Raw genomic sequence first — 16790 nt, forward strand, 5'->3', positions numbered from 1 at the left:
ACGTTCTAGATAATAGTGTAACAGTGAGAAAATTTTCAAAGAATTAGACGATTGGAGCAAAGTTTTGAAAATCAAACGTGTAATAGTGAATACTTTTAGTAAAAACGTCTGTCAGATGCAACGGAAAGCAGTATCATTTTAGAACAATCAAACAATTGGACCAACTGATCTATTAGTGAATAGTTTCGACAAAAAATGTGTTCAGTGCAAATAGTAGCTTTGACATTTTAGAATAATCAGACAATTGAAGCTTCATTTCTAAAACTCAATACTTCTGATGGTACTAGCCCGCTACTAGTGAAGCCAAAACAACTAGAAAAATCAGACAATTAGACCTACAGTTTTTAAAAGAGTTGCTTGATACCAGACAATTTATTACAGCCTCGCTGGAAGTTGAACAAGAGGATATATTTGGTTTCTGGTTGACCTTTCAGCGCTTATTCCCCGTCCGAAAAAAAAACCAATATAAACCAAACGTTTTTCCGTACAGAAAAAAAGATAAATACAGATATCGATATATCTGGTATTTTCAGGATAAGAAGATCAATTCAGAAACCCAATTTCCTCTTCTATAATTATTTATTTTTAAGGCGGCTCTGCATGTCTGAACGTCAAAAAATTTGTGCGCGCTTTTCACTAAGTAGCGCATTAAACGAAAACAAAAACAAAAAACAAAACAAAAAGAAACACGAGCAAAACAACGAAGAAAGCGTGAAATAATATGTTATGATCATGTCAACAAATGTTTCAAAATTAACTTGAATGCCAACAAATTCACATTTACAAACGAATCGTTAACGATTCCTGGAATGTAGTTGAAATGTTTTTAGAAATTTCAAATGAAAAAAAACAAAAACTGTTTATAATTGTATTGAACACTTAACCATCTTAAAAACTGCAGCATTTTCTGATCAACTGGGTCATTAATAAATTTTGAGTGATGAAATAGACAATTCACATCAGATGAATTAACCAGCGTGACCTTCTGGGAAACAGGAGAAAAACGGAAAACGCGAAGATTTGAAAACTAGAAATATTTCTTGAACAACATGAAGCTAGACTGAAACAATAGTCCACGACCAGTCATGTAATTAACGTTGTTTTTGAGCACGGGTATTGCCCGCCAACAGACAATTCACATCATGATTGAAACTAGGCCTTCGAAAATCTTAGTGCTAAATGCGATTTTGGAGAACAAGACGAATTAAAAATTTAATGTTCAGCGTTGAATTGTTTGTCCAATTTATATCAAAACAGAATTCGTTATGATTGACATGATCACGTAACCAATAGTTACTATCACGGTTTGACTTCAACATGCAGTGCCACCGTAAACTACCCTAAAAATGTTATCACCAAGTAACTAGTTTTCAAACTTGGGAGAGTTGAGCGATTGCACACCAATTTGGAATTTTCAAACAAAAAAAAATCAAAAAGTACTCGACTTAGAAAAACTACAGATACTAAAGCATGCAAATGCCGACCGATAAATTTAATTTAATCAAGTTCATGATCGCTCGAGCAAAGAATGAAACTCCCCACAATTTGAAAACATGTACTAAATGATAACTCGAAAGCAGTTGAAACCTTTCCGTCATGGCAGAATTAATTGGCAATCACTACTGAATTTAATTTTTTTCCCGCCTGAATGCCACTCGAATGCAAATATTTCAGCAGAGAAAAAAAAATAAAACTTTCAGCCAACAAAACGACTTTAAACCCCGAAGTTTTAAACTCGATTGCATCTTGTCTAGATTCAAGACCGCCATTTCTTATCGGAAAGATTTCAACTCAACCAAATTCTTAAATACTATTCTTAACTTTCTCTTCATCCTCCCTGCTTGAATCTTCAGGCGTTTATTCTCTGTAAATAGAATAGATAAAAATTGGGTAAGGAACAAAGCCAAGTGTGCATGGAAACAAACGAGTAAACGAGGAATAAAAGAATCCGCTGTATTGTTAGACAAGAGTGTGCGTTGACAAGTACAGAACAGGACAAAGTTCGACAAAGAACGCGACTTTCTTGAAGAAAGCCAAACTCTCGTCTAAATTTCTGCTAAGAACCTAACATCTCGTATTGTTCCTAAACTAGATTCCAACGTACATTTTACTCTGTCCTTAAAGCCATACCGGAATGTTCTAAAGTTCAACACGAAACGTAGCCCGAGTCCGTCAAGCCCACGTGGTAAGACTTGGAGCCAATATTTTTGGTTGAAATATTACTTACGAAGGCAGAGTGTAAAAAAAAATTGATACTAACCATTGGTGGAAATAGGAGTCAACCGACTTCTCTTCTCTAAACGTCGACGCCATTTCTTCTTCAAAGTAACAATTCGCTTCTCGTGTAGAAGGGAACAGTACACATCTTACTCCGACAGCAAACATCCAAAAATGACAAACAAGCACCTCAGGTCAGCAACAGTCATCATGAATATGCAAAATAAGATTAGACCAATCAGCTAGCAGGCACATCACGAATTTTAATGACAACACCCTTTGCACTCTTCTCCTACTTCAACTTTGCATTTTTCTTTGTTTATATGGAACCCACGTGAACCCGTATGGACTGAAGAAAGCAAAAAGATCATTTTTTAAATATTATTTAGCTTTTGGGAATACTTTAATGCCTGTCCCTCTCCGCCGTTCATGTTGAAAATGAATTCGGGAAAGTTAATTTTATATTCGAAGATACAAGAACTGATTAATTATTAATTCATTTTTTCTGTCCCACGATCCGTTCATCCTTATCTACATTTATAAAACCGCCCGGAGGCCCCGGATCAGAAAACTTAAGTTCAGGAGAAGTGGCCAAAAAGCAAGATTGCCTAAGTCATTATCAAGGCAAAGTCCCATCGAAACAAAATCCTTATATAAACTTAGCTATAGCTAGACGTTCTCGTCTTTGGCGGAAAAGGCGAGATTTGACCACGTGACATAGTCAGTCCTTGCGTAACTAGTGCCAGTCCCAGGTGTAGAGAGTCGCGCGCTTGGGGTGAAATTGCACAATGATTTGATTAAAAAGAGAGCGTCTGCTTTTTAATACCCCATCACAGTATTTTTGCATGCATGGAAGGAACTCACTGAGAACCCAGGGGGGAAGCGAGGTGTTGCAAATACCGAACGCACGGAGAATGTGCGATTAAAGCTTTCACAGCCGATGACGGTTTGTTCTGAACCAGAATAAAAACATTTGAAACAAAGTCAGTCTTTTGATTAGCCTTACATCTTTATGAATTTTTTTTTATTAAAATAAGAAAAAATTATAAGAAAGCTAAAGAAAATTTTATAAGAAAGCTAAAGAAAGAAAAAAACGATCTCCCCGGCGGGGAATCGAACCCCGGTCTCCCCCGTGACAGGCGGGGATACTCACCACTATACTACCGAGGATTTTAAAAGCAAATAGACATAACCTTGTGAAGCTCAAATTTACACAGAGAACGCACTGTTTAGTGGAGAAGCAGTGGGGAAACAAGTAGCAAATACATGTACACGTGGAACGCTATGAACAAATGTTCGGCAAACGGGATGAGTATAGCAAACGCAAAAGGGCAAACACCGGGAAGTAAGGCATGAGAATAGTGAACGAAAAAATCATTACGTGGTATAAGAGTACACGACAAAACCTAGGAGGGAACCTAAAGTAAACTCAGAGAGAATGCATGGGTAGTTTTGTATAGCGGGATGCCCGTGGGAAGGCATGTCAGAACGCCATGGAAAGGGGAGAAAATGATCGCAAATAAACACGAAAACTCAGGGATCGTATTGCGAATGGGAGGAAGAAGATAAATACATGGGAATCTCACAGTAAATGCAGGGAGAATAAAGAAGGGAACCAAGGGGGGGGGGGGGGGGGGTTGATTAGTAATGTAACAGGAAAAAAGTTATACAGCTGTCATCCGACTTCCATGCAATCACTGTAATTTCTGGCCGCTTTGCCTACCCGGCAAGCTAGAAGTTATCGAAAACTGTGATCAGGCCTATTTCATAGGTTTTGATAGAAGAAAAATAATAAAAGTAAAGAAAAGAAAAAATAAGAAAAAAAAAATCTCCCCGGCGGGGGAATCGAACCCCGGTCTCCCGCGTGACAGGCGGGGATACTCACCACTATACTACCGAGGATCTGATGGTGGAATGAGTATATTTTAAAACTAAATAAACATAGCCTTATGAAGCTCCCCACCGTGCATGTGAAACAATACACTTTTTTCGGTTTTAATACCCCATCACAGTATCTTTGGATGGATGGAAGGAACTCACTGGGAACCCAGGGGGAAAGCGGGGTGTTGCAAATGCAGAGCGCACGGAGAACGTGGATAACTGAACTTTCACAGCCGAAGACGGTTTGTCCTGAGCCAGGATAAAAACATTTGAAAAAAAATAGGTTTTTGATCAGCCTTATAACTTTATAAAAAATTTTAAGTCCATTGTTGCCTCTTATGTTTACAAAGATTCTTGCTTATTTTGCTCTCGTTAGTAAGAGGCGATACGCTCCTTTTTGAGAGCTTAAAAAACTGCGGGACTTGACAAGAAGAAAGGAATGCTAGATGGAATTTTTACAGTAACCCAGGTTTGACCCGGCTAGGCTTTAAAATCGTTTTACCACTAAATAAATAAGCTCAAGTAAAAAAGAAATATCAGTGTTTCACAAAGATCAGACAATATGAGTTTGACACAAGCTAGCATGGACTAAAGGCAATAAAATGAGTTGGAATTAAAATCTCCGACGGATGTTGAACCCATGCCCTCCCAAACTGCGCTAAGGTACTTTTATTGCACGAAATGCCGGACAAAAACCACCAGGCTATGAGGGATTCATGATAATCTAGGCCATTTACTAAGTTCATATTTGCACCTAGGGAAAACTACAGACAATTCGTGGGAAATGTCATAGGGAACTATCCAATAATCCATGGGGAAGGCATAGGGTAACGTACATCGGAACGGACAAAAGCGTAAGGAATGGATATAATGCACGACAAAACATGCAAGAAAGAGCGCAAGTTATAACAGAGGATCGAGAGCAAACACTAAGGACAACAGACAGCTTACGCATGGGTAATGTCAGCGGGGAAGTCACAAAGAAACCAATGGGGAACACAAATTTACACAGGGAACGCTCTATTTTGTGGAGAAGCATTGGGGGAACAAATAGCAAATACACTTGGAACGCTATGGACGAATGTTCGGTAAGCCGGATCGATGCGTATAGCAAATGCAAAAGGGCAAACACTGTGAGGCATGGTAAAAAAAGTGGTGAACGGAAAAACCGTTAATTGGTATAAAAGTACAAGCGACAAAACCTAGGAGGGCACCTAAAGTAAACTTAGTGGGAAACGCATGCGCAGTTTTGTACAGCGGGACGCACTGGGGAAGGCATATCAGAACGCCATGGAAACAAGAGAAAAATGATCGGAAATATATACGAAAACATAGGGAACGGATTTTGAATGGGAGGAAGGAGATAAATGCACGGGGATCCAACAGGGGATGCAGAGAGAATAAAGAAAGGACCAAGGGGTGGGGTGGGGGGGGGGGGTTAGTATTTGTCATCCGATTTCCATACAAACACTGTAAAGTCTAACCGCTTTACCTACCCGTCAAGATGGCAACGAAATAAGAAAGTTTAAGGGAAAAAAAAAAAGATCTCCCCGGCGGGGAATCGAACCCCGGTCTCCCGCGTGACAGGCGGGGATACTCACCACTATACTACCGAGGATTTGATGGCAGAATGAAAATATTTTAAAACTGAATAAACATAGCTCTATGAAGCTCTCAACCGTGCGTGTGAAACTATACACCTTTTTTGGTTTGCAGTTTTCACATGACTGTCGAGAGTATTTCGCATTCTCTCGGGTCACAGTGCAGTACTAGTCTTACTACGCTGAGCATTTTGCCCAAAAAGAGCGCGTCACTTCTCTACCGTATTACCAAATTTTCGTAGCAGTAAGATTGAGATCAAATATTTAAAAAAGACGACACACCGTTTAAATTTGTAAGACATGTTTCGGATACTCCTTTAACTGAAGATGAACACTGAGTATGCGAAACATGTCTTACAAATTTAAACGCTGTGTCGTCTTTTTTAAATGTTTGATTTTACCATATTAGATTTGATTCATTACATTTACTACACTCCCACACGTTTTCCCGCGCTTTGCTTCGGCTACATCAAATTGCTTTGAGTTTTGATCGGTTTACTAGAATGACTAAGGTCCTTATGACAGGCCAGAATAATAAGTTTGGTTTTAGTTGTATAACACAAACAGTCAATGTAACCGTCAGTTAAAAACTGCTGCTGTCTACTTAATGTCTCCCTAAAATAACAAAGTCTCACTGGCTAAAGTGAGCATCGAGACATCGAAGAAAGGACAAGTTTTCTTTTACTTGTGAGCAACTCAAATATGAGAGCCCGGTTAGCTCAGTCGGTAGAGCATCAGACTTTTAATCTGAGGGTCATGGATTCAAGTCCCATATCGGGCGCGCTGACTTTTTTTGTTATTAACAAAATTTCACTTTTTCTCTCGAAATCCCAAAAGGTGCCGCAACAGTTCCCGCTGTGGACCTTTTGAGGCTGAGGTACCAAAACCACTTTTTTTTTTACTCCCATAAAGGTACGATGAGCACCCCCGTACTTTTTATATGGGAGTCCCCCCGGACTAAGACCATCCTCATAAAACTATTTTTATTCGTCATTGCCTACTGGCTTCAATTTGTCAGGTGTTTCCAAGTCATTTATAATACGGTTCATTCACATTCCAAGTGACTCTAACGGCGAAGAAACTTAATTGGCGAAAGACTCGAATACTTCATATATTTTTTGTCCGCATTCAGTTGTTTGTTTTATTTTATTATTATTATTATTATTATTATTATTATTATTATTATAATTGTAATATACCGATATTGACGTTGAAACCCAGGAGGGAGCCATTATGTAAACACTGTTGAAATAGGTTTTAATAGTTTATTTCTTTTACTTACTTTTACCTTGTATATACCAATTTGTATGGAATATGTTAATTAATGTTATGATGATGATAGTAGTATTAGTATTAGTTGTAGTAATCATGATATCATGATTAGATACGGAAACATGTTTCACAGGTTTAACAGACATCAAATTATGTAAATATTATAGCATTTTGTAAAGCTTAGCTCTAGTTTTTGTCATAATTAGTATAGGTAATCATACGGTTTCGAGTTCAATTTGGAATTAATTTGCACGAGTAAGTTTTTCAAAAAGTTGAAATTGCACTAGCCGCTTCGGCGAGTGTAATTTCAGCTTTTTGAAAAACTCACAAATGCAAATTAACTCCAAATTGAACGAGAAAAACCGTATGATTACTTATTAATAGTATAAACATGAAAAACTTCGCGCGGAGGAAGTGCCGGAAGATCTTTCGTGGAGCCATTTTCTCTCCTTTGAGAAAACGTTTTTCAAAGTTTCAGCACAAAATTTTCGTCATCATTTTACGTGATATCATTTTCTTAGAAAAGTTCTTATTGTCTCTCAGTCAATCATAATCCAGAATTTCGATGTGTAATTTGCACTAGTGTTACGCTTCGCGACAACCAAGACCCAATTGGCGCTGTGTGCGTGAGCAATTGCGCGTACTTTCACAATCAAGCGATACCGGCTTGGTCCTTAAAGTTTGAATTTAGTTGTCTGTGCGATCACAAAGGCTCAGCCAGGTATTATCAAAAGTGAAAGTTATGCTTTTCCCAGGGGAACCACTTATATTAGAATAACAAAGAAAATTATTCAACTCAATGAAATGAAGCAAAACGCGCAAAATCACTTAATAACCATAATATGTTGTGGAATATTATTTAGCACCGGCTGCTTGAGAAAGCTTGATTTCACGCGATCTGTAACGGTAAGTTTCAGTCTCAAACGAACCTAGCTGTAAAAACGTACAGTTACATTTTTATAACATACTTTGACAACTTCTTTAAAAGCTCTCATTAGGGCAAGGGTTGCTAAGCATTTGCTAAGATTTCTCTTCGGCGCAAAGGCTGGCCGTCGTGTCGATCGGTCAGTACTCATAGATCCTGTCGTTGTAGATTGGAATGCGTGGTCTCGTACTCAGCGGAAAGAACTACTTTGGGAAAGTTAGCATGATAAACTATAAAAACTCCCTCTTAGATTGCAAATTAAAGCTAAGATCACAACAGCCCTCGCCAATCTGGGCTTTATGCTTTATTTACCAAATAGAAAACGTGCTCGTACACGCGCATTCATCGACTTGAAAATTTGTGTTCATCCTAAAGAACTTTTTCCACTATGCTTTGCTACTTGGACTTCAACTTCCGCCAAGAACATGATTTGATCCTATAGCTATGACTATAATGTCATACCTAAAAGCACTGGTCGTAAGGCAGTACTCGAAAACTTAATATATATACTGATTAGGTCGTACACGTAGGAAAAAGATGCCCCCAAGCCTTGTCAACTTTATTTGCATTTTCCTCAAAAATTTGCGTGGGTTTGACAGACTTGTTTTTGTTTTTTGTATTTCTTATTTGTCAAGAACGAAGCGGCGCAAATTTTGCACATAAACGAACTATTTGAATAAATAGCACACGCTTAATCCTGAAGCTTATGACACCGCAATCAGGCACTAGCTGTATTGAAAACAAAAGCAGAGAGATTTCTATCTGGTGTTAAATGTAAAACAACAGGCGGGATTTGTGTGCGTTCGCGGACTGCAGGGAATTTCGCGCTCCCCGGATAACCATAACGCGATTGTAATCTGCCAGAAATATCACGTTATGAGTTAAACTTTACGATTACCTCTACAATTGTGATAGTTCTTTGTTCACATGCAATGTTACAGAAACATGCAAGCAGTTAACGGGCTGTCGACGTTTACGAGGATGTATTTGTCAGTGTTGCTGCTCTTGGCCTCTTCGAGATTGTAAGTAGTTGAGACAGCTTCCGCTTCACTACTGAGGATGATGAAATATCGATCTATACCGGTATATATAGTCACTTATATTGATAAACATTTGTGCTTTAATTCAAGCATGACACTCACAACAACACATACAGCATCTAGCGAAAAAAATTTAGTCGACGTGACCACAAGCTGCACTATATTTCAAGCAAAATTGTTATCGAGACAGGCAAATTTTGAGGTATAGAGAGACTTGAAAGTAGTAAAGGTATAGTCAGGTCAAGCAGCCAAAACTACATTAACTACAGCTCTTCAGAATTTGCAATTGTCTTGAAGAAAGAAGCAGTACTGTGATTTGAAATAAAATGTGTTCTACACCACTGGGAACAGCGTTGCAGATCAGTGGTCACATCGACTTTAAAATTTGTGCACACGTCATTACAGAAAGTGGGCAAATATTGAAGCTGTTATACGCAACGTTTGGCAGATAATGTACTAAACAAATCAAACAAAAGTTAACACTGTTGAGCCCCATGTTGTACGCAATGAACAAAAGTTAAACTGTTATGCGCAATTTTCCATATAGTGGAAACACGTTCAAACTAGTCAACAACAGGTAGTTAACACGTGTTAAAACTGTTTTTAGTGATGTTACAGGCGGGGCACACATTTTGAAAGTGTTTTGTTCAAGGTCGCAGGAAGGGGACATACGTTGAAACTATTTACACGCAATTCTTTTCACAGCAGACACACGTGTATTGTATTGCACAAAATGTTAGAAATAGTAAGCGTTATAATCCATCAAATATTTTCGCTCGCGCGTAATTGGTCCAAACTAAAATTGGGGAATATCCGAGGATATTCCCCAATTTTCAAAACTGTACATGTTGCGAAAAGTATTTGAAGAATATAGTAAACGTAATAGCCTGTTTTTGGCGCAAAAATATGCTCGGATGTTTGTCCTTGGACATTAACTGTTCCTCGAACGTCACAGTTTTCCTTGAGCTACGCTCTCGAATAACTGTTCGCTTCTCGGAACAGATAATGTCGCGGAAAATTATCTGAGCATATTTCCACGGCAAAGGGAGGCTATTGTTTATTTATTCCTGCTCTGCTACAGGCAGGGGTCTTATATTGCAGGTTACACACTGAGTGTGAACTTACGCACGATGCTACACCGTGTATTCTAGCCTAAGCAAGCGCATTTATTATTTCAGAGTCGTTTGTGAAGAGGATGTAGTAACGAAATTCTTTACTGACTATGACAAAGCAGTACGCCCTGATTTTGGTAAGTGAAGGAGATTTATCTATAAAAAAAATAATAACTTTTTTCACTAAGTTGATAAGGGCTAGGCAAGCCCTCTTGTGGCTTGACAAGCCCTATAGCTAGTGGAATCCGCAAGGTAGCTGACAGAGAGGGAGGCGAGAAGGAGGCCGCGTAACAGGTGAAGTAGGGATATAGAATGCCCTATCCAGTTGGATGGCTTCTCGGCTTGGACGCAGATGGAACGCTTGGCCAGGAATAGAGTTGATTGGAGGTGTTTTGTCAATGGCCTACGCTCTGAAATGTAGTAGACAAGCTTCAGATCAAAATGAGGGCTTGAAAGGAAAATGAGGTTTTGCGGCATATAACTCATGAACTCTTTTACAGCCCACCTAAAAGTTAAAAGTTAAACCCGATGACAAGGAGAATCGAAACTATTTGAGCCAGAAAAGCCTTAGAAACAATGATAGAAAGATGTAAGTAACTTACAGGCGGCCTTTGACATACGTCTCTGAAATGAAAGAAAAATTCTAATCCCGGGGACATGAATTTTTCTTTCATTTCAGAGACGTATATCGAACGCCGCCTGTATGTTATTTACATCTTTTTAAACCCGAAGACGAAAGCTCTTCATTTGTAACGTAAGTAACTATGGAGCTACAACCACGACGAATTTTATTGATTTAGCATTTCTTTTTTCTCATTAGATCAGGGGAAGCCTACAATCATTATGGCAGACATATATGTGGAGTCCTTTGGAAACATCGAAGAAGCAAATATGGTGCGAAAACTTTGTTCACTTCTTTGATTTAGATACAGGTAGTCTTACAAAACATTAATATGTCTATTTTGTTCTTTTTTAACCTAGCATATAGCTTCGTATAGACGGCGTTTGCCAGTGGTGGCAATTAATCTGGTTTATCAGTTTTAAGTTTCGCAGCGCTTTTCAATCGGAAGCCGCCACTTTCGGTTGTCGTGGCCTCGTAGTTTGTAAAACGCAACTCAATCACTGACGTTTATTTTGTTAACAGGAATATAAAGCCTACACTTACTTTCGCCAAAGATGGACGGATTCACGTCTTGCTGGAAAGCTCAACCGCACCCTCACCATAAAAGGAGGTGAAATCGAGAACATCTGGGTCCCAGATCCCTACTGTTACAACGCGCGGGAATCTAACATGATGATGCCAGACGAAGAAGTCCACAGTTCTGTCAGCATCAAGTCTACTGGAGATGTACTCTACAGCAAAGGGTATGTGAAGTGTCAATAAGTGAAGTTTATCATTAACAGTCAAGACTAGGAAGCCATGACGTCATGCTGACAAGAATTGTCTAAAGCTTTGGCACGAAATGGAATGGTAGAGGAATATAGCTTTCTTAATTAATATACTTACTGGTTCTCTTTAACTAATCCCGGTTTTAAGTACTTAGCTCTCAATTTGGTTCTGAGTATAAAAAACATGCCCTCCATAGTGTTCACTTTATGGTTATCTGTGACGCGTCACTTCGTGTTTTGATGAAGATTTCGCCATAATTTAATAGTCAAGCTGCAGTAATGGAAATCCACCAACTTGATTGGTTCTCCCGTAACCTGGTAAAGTGCAGGTGTTTTCCAAACAATGTTCACCAATTAGCGGTATTAGCTCGCGGTCGAGTAGATTTGCTGTCATGTTAGCTTAGTAAAAATGGGTGAGGAGGGTGTAAGCTCCTCTTTCAGACTATCTTCTCCCCCCCCCCCCCCCCTCTTCCCCCTAGGACGCCTTTTCGTATCTCCTCAAGCCTCTTCTGAGTTTGAATTCAAGATGGCGCTCGCTTAATTGATCAAAATACGTTCGCTCGCCAAAATGCGCCTTCATGATCATTGAAGGCAAGTTCAATTCGTGGTCAATTCACTGATCAAGCAAGATTGCGGGCGCGATGCCTTCAAGGAGAATCATTCTTTATTTTTTGGCTTAAAAATGTCTTCATTTGTGGCTTTGGACTACAAATAAATTCACCAAGCTAACATCGCTCATAGATGAGAACAAGTAGTGTCATTGTTATTTATTTTTACATTGTTTGTGTTCTCTACTTCGAATAGGGTAACTCTGCTCGCTTCATGCATCATGAATCTTCGGAGCTTTCCACATGATTCACAGGAATGCCATCTCAAGTTTGGAAGTTGTAAGTATTGAGTGCACAGATATATTTCAAACAGAAATGAAAAACTTAAGTTCACAAAATGAAAATAAAAACCAAAAAAGTCCAAAAAATTGAATGCAGATGCGTCAAAATCCTTAAATCTCAAATCAGTCTGAAAAACAAGATTATTGACTAACTTGAGGATTAACAAAATTATTACTTGTCAAAAAATAGTCTTATTACTTCAGAAAATTTCACAAAAGAGAAATTTAAATAACATAATTAATTTTGTTCAGACCTATAGCGCCTCATAATAACATTGTAATAATGAAATATAGTAGAACCCGTTAATCCGGTCACCAAAGGGCCACAAAAATCCGGCCGTATTAAATGGGGGGGTCTTTGAATTAGAAAATGACTGACTGAGCTTTTCTTCGGGCCAGAATAAATAGGCCAAAATAACGAGGTGGTCGTTGTTGGGCATGTTAAACATGCATAACCTAATAACTTCCCTTTATTATCAGGTTTAACAAACACAGAACAGTGCAGACAAATGTACATGCACTGAGTTGATCAATAATCATTACAACAAGGCGTAGACCCCTAGATAAGCACAATGAGCTCTCGGGAAAGAAATATTTTTTAAATAAAAAAAAATCAAAACTAAGTAAGAAACGCCTTTAGTAATCCTTAATGTTAGGTTAACTTTTGTTCCTGTTTTACATACAGATAGTTATACCACCGAGGACATCGTATTTAAATGGAACGCTACAGATGTCAGTGTAGGAACAGACGAAATGGCTCAGTTTGAGTACAAAGGCGCAAAGTTGTCTTCAGATGAAGACGTCTTCACCATAGGTAACAAATCTTAATACTTACGCTCGTTCCAGCTCTCAACCCCTCTCTCCTTAGCTCCACCTACCCCTCCCTTGCTTCTTCCCGTCCTCCTCCTCTCCCCCTACCTTCTTCCATTTATTTATCTTTCAATATTTTCAATACTATTCTCCCTCTATGATCAGAAACAGCGCGTTTGCACGTAAAATTATATATCATAAAAGAGAAGGATGCGTTCTTTTAGCGTGATCTGGATCAGGATCAGTGATCCAAGATCACTCGGATCATGGTGCATCAAAGGAACCACTGAATCCGTGACCAGAGTGAATTCATTGGTTTCTTTGAGGTACCATGATCTGATTGATCGTGGATCACTGATCCTGATGCAGATCACGCCAAAGGAACACACCCCAAAAAGGCAAATCTAGAGTGGCCATTGCAACGAATTGAAGTTTAGGGGGAGCACTGCACAGAAAAACAAGCCCAAGAACTAGAGAATACTTGGTTTAGTAAACACAAAATGTTTAAAAAGCAAATATTTATAATAACCTCTTTAACCGTGTTGTTTTCTTTTAGGAAACTTCTCAACCATTACCGTAACCTTTTCCTTCCAAAGACGAATAGGTTATTACCTCATTCAAGTCTACTTTCCAGACATCTTTGTGGTGGCGCTAAGCTGGATAGTTTTCTGGATGGATAAAGATGACATGGGCAACAGAATGGCGCTGGGAATCACCACCATCTTAACCATTATGTTTCTTCTCGGTTCTCTGAATGGAACTCTCCCAAAGGTCAGCTACCCAAAAGCGCTGGACTGGTACCTATTGATGTCATTTGCGTTCGTGTTTCTCTCGCTAGTGGAATGTATGATCGTGTTTTGTTTGAATTTAAGCGCCAATGGGGACAAGGAACAAATCAAATGCAAGGTATGTTTGAAACAGAGGCACACGCTCTTCCGCAGATTACTTTGCGTCCCAACTCGTACACGCGAGAAAACGCGATTAGTTAGTTAGGTTATATAAGTTCTTGGTTCGTTGGTTCGTTGGTCCTTTCGTTGGTTGGTTGGTTGGTTGGTTGGTTGGTTGGTTCATTGGTTCGTTCGTTCTTTCGTTGGTTGGTTCGTTGATTCGTTCGTTCTTTCGTTGGCTGGTTCGTTGATTCGTTGGTTCGTTGGTTCGTTGGTTCGTTGGTTCGTTGGTTCGTTGGTTCGTTGGTTCGTTGGTTCGTTGGTTCGTTGGTTCGTTGGTTCTTTGGTTCGTTCGTTCTTTCGTTGGTTGGTTGGTTGGTTGGTTGGTTGGTTGGTTCTTTCGTTGTTTGGTTCGTTGATTCGTTGATTCGTTGGTTCGTTGGTTCGTTGGTTCGTCGGTTCTTTCGTTCTTTCGTTGGTTGGTTCGTTCTTTTGTTGGTTCGTTGGTTCTTTCGTTGTTTGGTTTATTCGTTGTTTGGTTCTTTCGTTCGTTTTACTCCTAACCTAATTTAATTCAATCCGAAAAATGAATGCAACTTTCAAGGGCGTAATTTATAACTTCCAGCTACTTCCCTTGACAGCGAAATAACCAACTCTACATAGTATCTTTTCGGTGCCATTGCCAGCTTTTTTCTATATTAAGTTTCAAGTTCCATTTTTTGTGTGTTATAAAAGATAATAAAAACAGCCCTACAAAAATACTCGCGCTGATTTGTTAAAAATCGTGTTTCTATTGAGTAATTAGATTATGTGCTCGAGATTTCTATCGCGCGATAGTTGACGAGGCTAGGACGCAGCCCGAGTCAGCCATCACGGATAGAAATCGAGAGCGATTAACCTAATTGTTTTAGTATAAATCTACTAGTCGTTCAAAACCTCTTCACAGACACCTCGAAAGCGCAAAGAAGCGGCCGTCATTTTGTTAAAAAGCGCACACTGCTACGCTACTCACTATCTATCACAGAATAGATAGTGAGTAGTGTAGCCAATCAGAGAACGGCATAGAAACACGGTATTTTTTCCATTTCTTAAATAATTAAAAAAGATAATCCTGTATCGTTTGATTTTCATTTTAGGTCAACCAGATCCCCATCTCCAAAAAGATTTCCCAGTCTTTAAAATCTGTTATTAGTACCAACAAGGAAGGACACTCTCCAAAAGCAAACGGCCATGTCGTTACGAACACGAACTTCGAAGATGATGATCTTGAAATGGTGGAACAAGCCAGCAAAGCAAACAAATCAGTCGTGGATGATGCGGCGATTGAAGAGTTCATTGGAACGAGCAAAAAAGAAATGGCAGCTGAATACACAGACAAGGCATCACAAGTTTTATTTCCTTTGTTGTTCGTCGTTTTCAACGTTGTATACTGGGTTTATTTTAGCGTTGCTGGCTGAAAATTGCTTATGGTTGCGAGTACCAGTCTGCTACATATTCAGTGGATTAGTTCATAATCTGAGACATTTAATTTCCGCAAAGAGTTACGAGTTTTATTTCCTTTGTTATTCATAAATTGCTTATGGTTGCGAGTACCAGTCTGCTACATATTCAGTGGATTAGTTCATAATCTGTGACATTTGATTTCCGCAAAGAGTTACGAGTTTTATTTCCTTTGTTATTCATCGTTTTCAACGTTGCATACTGGGTTTATTTCACAGTTACTGGCTAGAAATTGCTTTCAGTTGCATGTGCCAGAGCGCGAAACTTACATATTAAGGTGACAAGGCCAAAATGTGGCCCAGAGTAGCCTGAATTTGGTACGAGAATATACTCAGACATTTGTCCCTGGACACTATCTGTTCCTCTAAGCTCACAGTTTTCCTCGAGGCGTTCTCGGAACAGATAATGTCTGCGGACAAATATCCGAGCATACTGTCGTACTAAATGGAGGTTATTTTCTATTGATTTCCGCAACATTTAGAAAAGAAACGAATTTTTGAGTGAGAGATTGGATAGTCATAAGGCAGCAAAGAGCCCATGGTTCATAAGATTGTCACATTTTTTTTCCGAAGCTGCAACAATTTGATTACGAGTTTTAATAAAATTTCGAGAAGAAAGCGAGAGTTGGATACAGCAAGACCTCAGTTAAACAATTTCCCGTAAAGACCTCACTCTCGATTAACAAGTATTTAGTAGGGCTACTAAGCAAGCGTGAGGTCAAGATGGCTGAAAAGTGGATGCTAGAAAAGTATTTTTAAGTTTTTCGTTTATAGTCTTTATATCAGGGGACAAACGTAATCGAGGTCCAGAAACATGCAAGAAGAAGCAGATTAATATGCATGCAGCTTGAACGAAACAAAGCTTGCTCCATGTGCTCATTTTTTTTTTTCTGGCGAGAAACTGGCAGTGCGAAATCCCGAATGGTGGAAGATAGCCCCATCTCATCCGCTCGGTTAGCCAATCACTGAACAGGGTTTAATTCATCTTGCTTCAGTTTGTGAAGCTGTACATCAGTGCTAACGACTCTTCTTGCTAAGGGAGCCAAGGCAATTTCGATATATTAAAATTTGAACTTGGCTCGGAGGTTCAGGGGAATAAAACAAAAGAAATTAATTATTCATCCTTCATACAGTAGATCTTCGATTCGATTTCTTTTGTTTTATTCCCATTAGCTTCGGAACCGAGTTAGAATTTAAATATATCAAAATTAACCCATTGTCGGTCAAAATTAAAGTTAGTTAAAGAGATTTGTTGGCAGCTTTCTTCA

General features: G+C 39.0%; 1 protein-coding gene and 4 non-coding genes across 6 annotated transcripts; 2 read left to right on the forward strand and 3 right to left on the reverse strand.

Moving 5' to 3' along the window:
- Positions 1-3315: 3315 nt before the first annotated feature.
- Positions 3316-3387, reverse strand: Trnad-guc (transfer RNA aspartic acid (anticodon GUC)). The gene has a single exon. It is a non-coding gene; the product is annotated as a tRNA-Asp (tRNA).
- Positions 3388-4046: 659 nt separating this feature from the next.
- Trnad-guc (transfer RNA aspartic acid (anticodon GUC)) lies at positions 4047-4119 on the reverse strand. The gene has a single exon. It is a non-coding gene; the product is annotated as a tRNA-Asp (tRNA).
- Positions 4120-5644: 1525 nt separating this feature from the next.
- Positions 5645-5716, reverse strand: Trnad-guc (transfer RNA aspartic acid (anticodon GUC)). Its single transcript has one exon. It is a non-coding gene; the product is annotated as a tRNA-Asp (tRNA).
- Positions 5717-6407: 691 nt separating this feature from the next.
- Trnak-uuu (transfer RNA lysine (anticodon UUU)) lies at positions 6408-6480 on the forward strand. The gene has a single exon. It is a non-coding gene; the product is annotated as a tRNA-Lys (tRNA).
- Positions 6481-7382: 902 nt separating this feature from the next.
- On the forward strand, positions 7383-16140 carry LOC145503207 (gamma-aminobutyric acid receptor subunit beta-2-like). Of its 2 annotated transcripts, XM_081482669.1 has the most exons (9): positions 7383-7877; positions 8838-8918; positions 10115-10185; positions 10869-10942; positions 11193-11413; positions 12242-12324; positions 13012-13140; positions 13693-14042; positions 15160-16140. In XM_081482669.1, exons 2-9 carry the CDS (start codon positions 8842-8844, stop codon positions 15478-15480), a joined length of 1326 nt encoding a protein of 441 aa, XP_081338795.1. In that variant the 5' UTR covers positions 7383-7877; positions 8838-8841; the 3' UTR covers positions 15481-16140. The 2 variants fall into 2 exon arrangements, with proteins under 2 accessions (XP_081338795.1, XP_081338794.1); XM_081482668.1 differs by having other exon boundaries at positions 7383-8918.
- The last annotated feature ends 650 nt before the right edge of the window (positions 16141-16790 follow it).

Source organism: Orbicella franksi, chromosome 11, assembly GCF_964199315.1.
Source record: "Orbicella franksi chromosome 11, jaOrbFran1.1, whole genome shotgun sequence".
Taxonomy (NCBI): domain Eukaryota; kingdom Metazoa; phylum Cnidaria; class Anthozoa; order Scleractinia; family Merulinidae; genus Orbicella; species Orbicella franksi.